At 55.1% G+C, this 10728-nt stretch overlaps 1 protein-coding gene across 1 annotated transcript in view; it reads right to left on the minus strand.

Moving 5' to 3' along the window:
* Positions 1–10702, minus strand: part of SULT4A1 (sulfotransferase family 4A member 1) — a 32985-nt gene extending 22283 nt beyond the window's left edge. Inside the window, exon 1 of the mRNA XM_032416472.1 lies at positions 10486–10702. Within this exon, the coding sequence (XP_032272363.1) occupies positions 10486–10654 (169 nt within the window). The 5' untranslated portion in view covers positions 10655–10702. The remainder of the gene's footprint in view (positions 1–10485) is intronic.
* Positions 10703–10728: the final 26 nt, after the last annotated feature.

Raw genomic sequence — 10728 nt, forward strand, 5'->3', positions numbered from 1 at the left:
CACTCACACACACACACACACATTCATATACACACACACACACTGGACACTCACACACACACCGCATTCATACACAGACACACACACCGGACACTCATACACACCACACACACACACATTCATATATACACACACACACCGGACACTCACACACACACATTCATACACACACACACACCGGACACTCACTCACACACACACACACAAGACACACACACCACATACCACATTCACACACACCATACCCATATACATGTACCACACACATACCACACACCACACACACATACACAAATGACACACATACCACGTGCATACACACCACACATTTACGTACAACACACCACATGCATACACACCACGTGCATATGCACATGACACACACACCACACATACACAGCACACGCATATACACACACACCACACACAAACACAGTGTACATACGCACACAAACCACGTACACCACACGCAGCCCAAAGCTTACAAAGCAAGTGGGCAGCAAAACCAAGGCCTCGAGCCACATGTTCCCACTTGCAGGCTACAGCTCTAAGCCTGACGCCCCCACAGCCGGGGACGGAACAAGGCTGAGGCAGAGGGAGGAAGTGGCTGGGACGGCCCCCCACCACTGTGGGAACGCAGCTTCTAGGCCCACAGAGACCGCACGCCGGCATCTGGGCCCCTGCTGGACACCGAGGGCGGACAGACTCAGTTGCTGAGCAGCACTCCCCGCCGCCTTCCAGCAGAGATGATGCCAAGTGGCCACAGCGCACCCAGCCCTGCCCTCGGACAGCCCTGGGTGGACACAGTCCCTGCCGGTGGAGGCCCCTCGATTCTGGGGCCCAGATGCCCGGCCTCGCTCTTCCCGCAAGTCTGGGGGGCCGGACGTGGCCGGCACACCTCTGGCCCTCAGGTTCCAAGCATGGAACAGCCCTGGGCTTTGAGCTAGAAGAGCGTGTGGGCACGGCACCGGGGGCCCCCATCCTCCGCCGGGCCCCACCCACACTTTGCCATGTGGCTTCACAGCCCCTCCTGGAAGGCGGCACCTTGCTCAGTGACACTGGGCACAACCAGGCCACTTGCTGTGGCCGGTGCAGGACGCAAAGCCACAGAACTCTGCTCGCATCTGCTTGCTCTTTTGTGCTTCTACTGGCACCGAGAGAGGAACACTCCCTGGCTAGCCTGCAGGTCCCAGCGCCAGGAGAAGAGTCACCTGGAGCAGGGCTGCCCAGCCCAGCCCAGCCTGAAGCCTCCACTTGACCCACAGACACAGGGGGGTTTTGGCCAAGATGAGCGACAGCAGATGCTAGGCTACAGTAACAGTCTTGTTTTAAGGCACTGAGTCTAGGTGGTCTCCTACACGGCAACAGGCACAGAATGTTCCAGGTGAAGCGGACATGGAAGAGGGGTCAAGGAAAACAAGGGCTAAAGAAGTACGAGACCCACGCAGGGCGCTATGGGCACCTTACCATATTCAATCCTCCCAGCCGCCCGGTGAGACGGAGCTCATCACCCCCACTTCAAAGAGTAGGACACAGAAACGTGAGGGCCTCGCCCCAAACTGAGACTCGGGCCCAGGTGTCTGTAACCCGCCCTCCTCCAGCAGACCCTCTCAGTGCCCAGCGGCCCACCTCAGCCACCCTGGACGTCACCCGCAGCTCGGGTGGACAGCCCCCACGTGGGAAGGCTCCCACGTCAAGTGCTGTGTCTGCTTCTCATTCAGCCACGGGAGAAGGAGGCCACGAAGTGCCAGGAGCCAACGCGCTGAACACCCCGAGGGACAGGAGCTGGCCGGTGAGCACTCGCCTCCTGCCCCTCAAGGGAGCCCCCTGAGCCATTTCCACACCAGCCCTGGAGGCCCCAGCAGGCAGAGCCCCAGGACCCACAAGGGCACCACTCCTGAGACCACCTTCTCCCCTCACCTGCAACCACCTTCCACCTCACTTCTCCACTCCAACCCTTGCTTCAGGCTCTCCAAGACCCAAGCACCCCCACTCACAGGCTGGCTTCACCCTCTCCCACGGGAGACGCAAACCAACCGAAGGCAAGGCCACGCGGGCACTGGCTTACGGAGGCCGTGTCTGAAATCCTGGCTCGGCCACTTCCTGACACCCAGATGCTGAGCAAGGAGGAGCCCCTCTCGGTCTGTCTCCTCGTCTGTAAGGTGCAGACCACCACGTGGATTAAATGTCATGACACCTGGCTGCCAAAGGCATCGGCAGCGGTGACGGTGGGGCTGACCAGGGTGGTGGAGGAGGAGCCTGCCCAACACAGGCCCCTGGGGGCCGGTGCACCCGGAGCCAGGCTCACTGGAAGGCAGAGGCAGACCTGGGCCAGCTGCTTCTTGGGCCGCAGTCCCCTACCTGCAAATGGGCCCCCCTCCCAGGGAGGCTATGAAGAGGGCACCCAGCACAGATATGGGAAATGCTCACACCTCGTGGTCTGCTCTGAGGCCTAAGACAAACACAGCCATCACCCAGTCCACTGCCCTGCCACTGGGGGGTGCGGGCCCAGGACAGCCTGGCTCGTTCCAGGCTCAGCCAGGCCTCCCGAGAGCTGGCTGTGCACCACAGAACACTCACAAAGCTCAAACTGGGGTCTCTGGCTTTTTAGACCCTCTGGAAATGACTTATTTAGCTTCCAGAAAACTCCAGTAACTCCGCAGAGCATGCCTTGGGGAAGTTTCCATGTCCCAACCGCCCCTCTGCTTGCCTTAATGCACTCCTGAAGCCTGTGCTGGGTGCTCGCTCCCTGCCAACAACAGCATCGTGCTATGCAGCTCACTGTCCGACATTCCAGAAGCTGCAGGTATGCCCACTGCCTCACCTGTCGAGAGCTGAGGAAGCAGGGCCGCTTCCCCCAGGATGCAGGGAGCTGGGAGGAGCGTGGCTCCTACGCTAATGAGGAAAGGCTGGATCAGCACAATCCTCACCGGACTCTGAGCCCATCAGAGAGCTGCAGCTGCAGGGCAGCCGAGAGGCAGGAAGCCCAGAAAGACGGGCCCTCCAGACAGGAAGAGACGCAAGGCACCATGCAAGCGGGAAAGAAGAATTCAGGGGAAACTTTTACACACTGCCAGGACTAACTGCGGGCTCGAGGGGCCAGACACAAGGAGAGGGCTGGCATCGAACAGACTCATGTCTGCAGACCTACACAGGGGCTCACAAGAAAGACCAGGGGCGGCAGGCTGGAGACAGAGTTCCTCCATGCTGTGGCTGCAGGAAAAGGGAAAACCCTGCCAGGGTCCTTTTCCCTCTATGGGAAAAAAGCTTTACCACACTGGAGGAGGAATAGCAAACCCTGTTGCTCCAAGAGCCCAGATGAAGAAACGATATGGCTTTAGAATGGGTGACAGCAAAAGACTCTGCCCTCACGTGGGGAGCAGAAAACATCCCTGGGCTCTATCAGAGACCCCTAAATGCTGGAAGAGACGTAAAACTCTCCTTTGCAAGATCCACCATCAAGGCAGAGCTGGCTGCCACGGGGGTGGGGGTGGGGGGAGGTGCAGGACCACAGAGAGAGCCCCACCAAAACCCAGGAGCTCAGAGCCTGCCTAAGCCTGAAGCTAGCTCTAAGGCTGCAGCTGGACCAGACAACAGAGTACCGCCCCCTCAAAACCCTTCCTCTCTAAGCCAGTAAATCGAGCAACAAGTAACAACAGTCTACCCCTGGGGGAGGGACAAGGGTGTGGGGACAAGGGTGTGTGGGTCAGGAACAATGAGGAAAGACCCTCCGGAAACTCAGCCCCCATGCTAAGCACAAGGTGATGCTACAAAAATTAAAATGAGTGGTCATTCAAGTGACCAGAGCAACCACAGAACCCAAATATAGCCCAACTCATACCAGACTGACTCCCCTCCAATGCTAACGGCTTGGCAGAAAAAGGCAGGCCCATTTCCAAGTATAAAAACAACTGACCTTCATCCCTGGAGTCAGTACACCATGTCCAGCATTCAATCGAAAAGTACTACTTGTTAAAAAAAGGCCAGAAAAAGGAATTATCTCAGGTCAAGAGACAAATCAAAAGAATCAGACTCAAGAGAATTTAAAATAAGTCTGTTTCATATGTTGAAGAACTGCATGGGAAAGGTGGACAACATGCTTGAACAGACAGGATATTTTGGCAGCAAGATGGAAACTACAAGTGGAAATGCTAGAGGAAAAATGAAAACACAGGAACAGGAATGTGGAATGCTTCTGAATGTGGCTCACAGACCTGACTTTGTAGATCTGACACAGTGGAGGAAAAAATTAGTTAACCTGAAAAATGGTCAACGGAAATTTCCCAAGCTGAAACACAAAGAGAAAGAGTGAAAAAACAGAACATCCAAGAGCTGTTGGACAATACTGATCTCACACATATGTAACTAGTATCTCAGAATGAGAGAGAGAACAGGACAGAAGAAATATCTGAGGAGCTAATAGCTGACAATTCTTCCAAAATAATGAAAGGCAATTATCATATGATCTCACTGATATGTGGAATTTCAGAAACAAAACAGAGGATCCTAGGGGAAGAGAGGAAAAAATAAAACAAGATGAAACCAGAGAGGGAAACAAACCATAAGAGACTCTTCATCAGAGGAAACAGACTGAGGGTTGCTGGAGGGGAGGGTGGTGGGGGGATGGGGTAACTGGGGGATGGACATTAAGGAGGGCACGTGATGGAATGGGCACTGGGTGTTATATAAGACTGGTGAGTCATAGGCCTATACCTCTGAAACCAATAAAACATTATGTTAATTAATTGAATTTAAATTTAAAAATGTTTTAAAAAAATAACAAAAGGCAATAAACCACAGATCCAAGAGGCTCAGAGAACCCCAAGCAGGATAACTATCAACCCCTCAACCAAAAATACATACCTGGACACATCAAAGTGCTGAGAATCAAAGAAAGAAAATCTTGAAGGCACTCAGAAGAAAAAAGACCCACTCCACAAAGGAACAAAGAATTACAGCCAACCTTTCAACAGAAACTATGTAAGCCAGAAGACGATGGGGTGACACCTCTAGAGTGCTGAAGGATACTAGGAGGGGGACCCAGGAAGGATGGATGGTTGGTCCCATGCTTAACGGATGAGTACCATCTTGAAGATGAGAAGTCCTCATCAGGGAATCAGAGGGAAGGAGAAGGAGGACAAGGAAGGGGAGGGGAAGAGTACACCAGAGAGCGAGAGCAAAGGCAAGAACGGAAGAACTGGGCATGTTCGGCCAGTTCCGTGTGGCCGGCAAGTAAGGAGGAAGCACAGGTGAGGTCCCAGGTCCCAGAACAGGCTAGGAGTTTAATGTTGCCTGAAGGCAAAGAAGAGTCCGTGAAGAGGTCTAATGAGGGAGCGACCAAGGTCAGAGTTGCTTGTAAGAGGTCACTTCAGCTGCAGAGGAAGAGGCAAACCAACGGGGGAGGCCATGCAACGTTCCAGGTGAGAGAGGAAGAATCCCACGACTGCAGCAGGGGCGGAGAGGGGCAGACACATCTGAGAGCTTACCAGGTGCGGTCCGATAGGACAGCCACAGGCCACGTGTGGCTCCTGAGCACCCGAGACACAGCGAGTGCCACTGAGGAACTGAATTTCCACTTGTATTTCATCCCGACTCATTGAATTTAAAAAGCCACATGTGGCCAGAGGCTACCGGAGTGGGCGGCACGGTCCTAACCTGTCACCTGAGCGAAAATGTCAGAAACGTGAAAATACTCTTAGTAGTGGACCATTGGAGGAAAAAAACAGGACCTAATTACTGCTTTTACCACCAGAAATCCCCTGGCCCTGTGAGCCCCGGGTCGCCATCAGTGGGGGCAGGAAGGGGACAAATAAGTGGACGCCAATCACAAAGTGTGTGTGTTAACAGAGGAGAGGCAGAAGTCATCCCTGTCGAGGAGGAATGAGGAATCAGGACGAGACCCTGAAGCTCAGGGCGGGGACTAGGAGTCTCCTATTCCCCTGGAGTCAGAAAGACACTCCTCCCAGAGGCCCCTGCTCCTTTCGCTCTCCAGAACCCGGGGGGCAGTTCTTCAGGCTTTCTCTTCCAAGCCCAGGTAGCGGTAAGGAGAGAGGTCCCCCCGTCAACCCAGGAGCCTGGATGTGCCACCCTCTTCCCCGATCCGAAGACCCCTTGATTATGTGCAGAGAGCCGGAATAAGAGCAAAGTGAAGGAGCAGGGGAAGGAGGACAGAAACAGAAGGCGGAAAAGGAAAGAGGAAGGGCACAGCTACTCCGGAACGAGACCTCCTGTTACACTCTTCAAACCCCTGCCCTCTCTTCCGGGACACGGGCCACCGACCGCCGTGTGCAAGAGCACTAGCCCCCCTGTGTGGTGCAGCTGAGAGGCAGGGGTGTGCATGCTGCTCTCAGGACAAAGGTGAGCTCTCGGTGGGCGGGCAGGTCCCTCAACATCTCCTAGCCCGCTTCCTGGTCCACGCACTGAGGCCGTGAACAGCCTCCTCCCCGGGCGGTGGGAAAATGAAATGAGATGCCATATGTGAACACCTGGGACACACCCAGCCCAGAACAGGTGCTAGGCAAATGAGAGTGCCCATCCCCCCATCTCTCCTCCCAGTCCTCCGGGGCTTGTTCATCTCCACCATCTACAAGTAAAAACTGCACACTCAGATGTTGGTTCTACCCCTTCCCCCCCCCCACCCCTCACTGGACCTGTATCGATCTACAAAAAGGAAACAATTACAAGAACATAGGGTTGTTCTGAGGCTCAAAAGAGGCAGACACTGGGAATGGAGCTGAAATCGGTAATCCCACTCTGCCTCACTTCAAGGTCCCAGGCCACCTCCTCCATGCAATCCTCCAGTGATCCTCCTTCCTGGGCCCCTGACCTGACCCTGTCAGTTAGCTTTCAGCATCAGGAGCCTGGCTTCCTAATGTCACCGCCAGCTCCTTGAGGAGAGTGTCACCACATTCACAACACTCCCCAACCCGCCTCTCCTAGGCATGGTGACATGCGCATACAAAGAAAAGTCATCCACCTAGCCTGGGATCTGAGGCTCTCCCTCCAGCCTCCCCACCCCAAGCTGTCTTAAAATTTGAGACTCAAATGAATCCATCATGTCCAATCCCCCCATTTTTCATGGGCAAACCAAGGTCACCCGGGGACAGGCCCAGAACCAGGATCCAGGTGCTCTCACCCCTCAGCAGTGATTCACTTCTTCCCTCTTAATCAGTGACAGGAGAACGTGGACGCCTTTCAGGGCAGGTTGGAACCAAAAGGAAAATAACATCAGGAGGCAGGCACTCTGGCCCAGCCAAGGAGCATATCCCAAAGCTGATGCTCAGTGACTTTGGGGACCAGGAACCTAGTGGCAAAGCCAACAGCAGTGCTCACCATCACCCACCACGGACAGTCGCGAGATGTTTCCATAGACGAGTCAATTTAACACTACGACCGCCTTGGGATCAAAGAGGCTGTAAGAATGAATGATGATAAACCAGGACGGAGATACAGAGACCAGTTCTCCCCAGAAGGCACAGTGGGCTCCCAGTATCTGGATCACAGTCTGAATGGGGGTCATCCCAGAGAATTTCCGGCCATGGTGGAAGTTTCCCACATCCCTATGGTCCAACATGACAGCCACGGGCTGCATGTGGCTACTGAGCCCCCGAGACATGGCAAGTGCCACTGAAGAACTGAGTTTCTACTTGTATTTCATCTCGACTCATTGAATTTAAAAAGCCACGTGTGGCCAGAGGCTACTGGAGTGGGCAGTGCAGTCCTAACCTGTCACCTGAGCTGAAATGTCACAAACACAGAAACGCTTCTAGAGCGTAGTGGAGTGTTGAGGGAAAAAACAGGATCTAATCACCACCAGAAATGCCCCGGCCCTGTGAACCCCTGCTCCCCACCAGTCGGGGGGAGGGAGAGGACATGGGGCTCTACAAGCCCTTCCAGCTCTGACCACTTGCAAGGTCATTCCGATCTCCCAGACTTGGTTTCCTGACTACTTGTCCCGATCCTGGCACCAACACCCCGGCAGCTGCTACCAGGGCCCCAGCAGACGGTGAGCTCACTGAGGGCAAGCAGCAGACGGGACTTCCCTCTGCAGCCCCAGCACCTAGGAGAGCGTCTGGGCACAACAGGGGAGCGAAGGCCAGCATGAATAACAGGACCCTTTCTTGTGCTTACCATGCATCTGGCATGGGGAGGGCACTCACGCATCATGCCGCTCTTCCTCACAGCTGCCCAGCAAGGTGGTAAGATGGTCTCCCCTGCCCCTGTGGAAACCACAGCTCCGAAGGGTGGCAGAGTACTAGGCCTATGGGATTCCGTAAGCGGCTGCTCACCTATTCCTAAAGCATTTGGGTCCATCCCAAGCCGCAACCGGCTTGTGCTCAAGAAAAAGGCCCCCAGGACCCAAGGGCTGGGGCCACCTCAGCGACTGCGCAATTTAAGTTGCAAATTTCATGGCAGAAGAAACCAAGGCTCAGCCTCGCCCAAGTGCAACGGCTTGCTGGAACCAGCTCTTCCTGCTGCCAGAGGCCACTGGCAATGACTTCCAGGGCCCTTTTCTCTGGTTGAGAGAAAAATCTTTACGGCAGACTTTGGAGACCAGTTTTCCACCCCTTGATCATTTCATGTAACAAACTTCACAAACAGTGGGGTGGAGAGAACGAAAGCCTTCAGAGGCACTGATAAGAGCCTGGAAAGGCCATAAAGGCTGCTGGAAATTTTTTTTAAGTTTTAAAGAAGTGGCTCTCTAGGGCTCTGTGTGTAGGGATCTCATGCAAGGCACAAAGGTCTCAAGGCTACCACTGGGTTTTCTGTCACTAAGGGAAAGAGCCCTGTTTATTTTTCTTATTTAAAAAGTTTAGGGTGTGCTTTCATCTGTCTTTAAAAGATGCAAGTTACAAATAAGATTTGAGTTTGGGTCATCTAGAAAACTTCCTTACATTAACACCTTATTCCCCATCAAGGTGCCCAGTAAGGTCCCTGCAGAACCCCACCTGGCCCCCATGCAGGGTCCCTCTAAAGCATCCTCACAAGCCCCAAGTACACAGCTTTCCAAGTGAGCATCCTCGTCTGTGCCTCCTCCCCCACCAGCTTCGTAACTTCATAAAATGGAGGAAGGTACACAAACTACAATCTCTCATCTGCAATTCAAAAATCCTAAAGCTCACCCCAAACCAAGTTTTTCACAATTCATTTGCAGGCAAACCCTGACCTAAAATGACATGAGATGATTTTTAGTCTTTATTGCTCTCATTTTTAATGTGGGGTCCAAAGTACAGCCTCACACCCAGCTGGGGGGTCTTTCAACTGTATGATATCTAAGGCTCTAAAGTCCAAAAAATGCTGAGTCCCCCATACCCATGGGGCTGTGGGGCCGCAGCAGAAGGAAAGCCCCTGGCCATGGCAAATGCCGTGTGTGCATCTCCTCCCTTTCCCCCTTCCCAAGGGCAGCCTGGAAGCACCTCCAGACTTCTTCAAGCACCCCCCCCCCCAGCACGAGTCCCCACCCCATCATCACTGAGGCCCCGTCCCCAGCCTTCCTCAGAGGACCAGGCCTAGCACTCAGGTGTCTGGGACCCTGCAACAGCTATGAGAGCCTGGCAAACAGCTCTTCCAGCAAGCTGCACCGCTGCTGCTCCAACATGACCTCCAGGCTGGCCACCTTCTAGACCAGCCACAGACACACTGCCCAGTGTGGGTTCAGGTGTCTCCCTCCTTCTCCAACACAGTGGAAACAAGGGAAACCCTCAGGTGTGTTCCAAGAACAGGGAAGCGGCCTCTTTTCCCTACAAACCTCAGAAGAGACACCACATGATGATCTCGTACATCAAGTCCTGGGCAGACCAGCCTGGCTTTAAATCCCAGCTCTGCCAGTTATCAGCTGTGTGACCTTGGACAAACCACTGCCCCTCTCTGAGCCTCACTGCCTGGACTGTAAAGTGAAGATGACCATCTCTACCTTACACGATTATCATGAATATGAAGTCAGTTAACGCTGGGAAATGAATGCCCTGGGTCCTGCATGACGTTACCTGAGTGATGGAGACGGCCCTGAAACAAGGGAACACCGGGCATGCACTCTGAGCATGGCTGGTCCCATCCCCCACCCGGTGCCCACGCAGAAATCAGGGACGCCCTGACGCCCGTTTTAACCCCCTTCCCAAATGATCACCAAGACTTTGCACTCATCAAAGGCTGAACCGGGTCCAGGAACAGAGAGGTTAAGTGACTGTCCAAGGTCACACAGCCAGCTGGGTAACGGGAGGGGATGCAGGGAGGGGTGGCGGCCCTGGGCCTGTCCTCCGGGCAGCTCCGGCCAAACAGGCTCCATCCCCAGGGGACGCCGTCCAGCCGTGGACAGCCGGGCCCACCTCAGAAGGTCTCCGGCCTTGGTTTCCCCAAATGCCGGCCGACCCCCACCCCCACCCCGCCCGGTGGGGTTCCGGCCCCCCGCCCTCCCAGACCCCGACGGGAAGCCCCTGGCGCGGGCGCGCCGCAGAGCCGGGCGGGCGGGGTCTGCGCGGGGCTCACCGGACTTGGGGTAGGTGACGATCCACACATCGCTGGGCCGCACCGGGAAGTTGGCGATCTCCTCCATCTTCCCGCGGCAGAAGGGCGGCAGCCGCACGCCGTGGAACTCGAAGTACTTGCTCTCGAACTCGCCCGGGGTGCTGGGGGTCTCGGCCTCGCTCTCCGCCATGCCGCCGCCGCCGCCCGGCCCCGGAGCCGCGCCGCCCGCTCCCGGCCCGCCCCGCGCCCGCGCCCGCACCCCGC

The sequence above is a fragment of the Phoca vitulina genome, unplaced genomic scaffold (genome assembly GCF_004348235.1).
Source record: "Phoca vitulina isolate PV1807 unplaced genomic scaffold, GSC_HSeal_1.0 scaffold19, whole genome shotgun sequence".
In the NCBI taxonomy this organism is placed as follows: domain Eukaryota; kingdom Metazoa; phylum Chordata; class Mammalia; order Carnivora; family Phocidae; genus Phoca; species Phoca vitulina.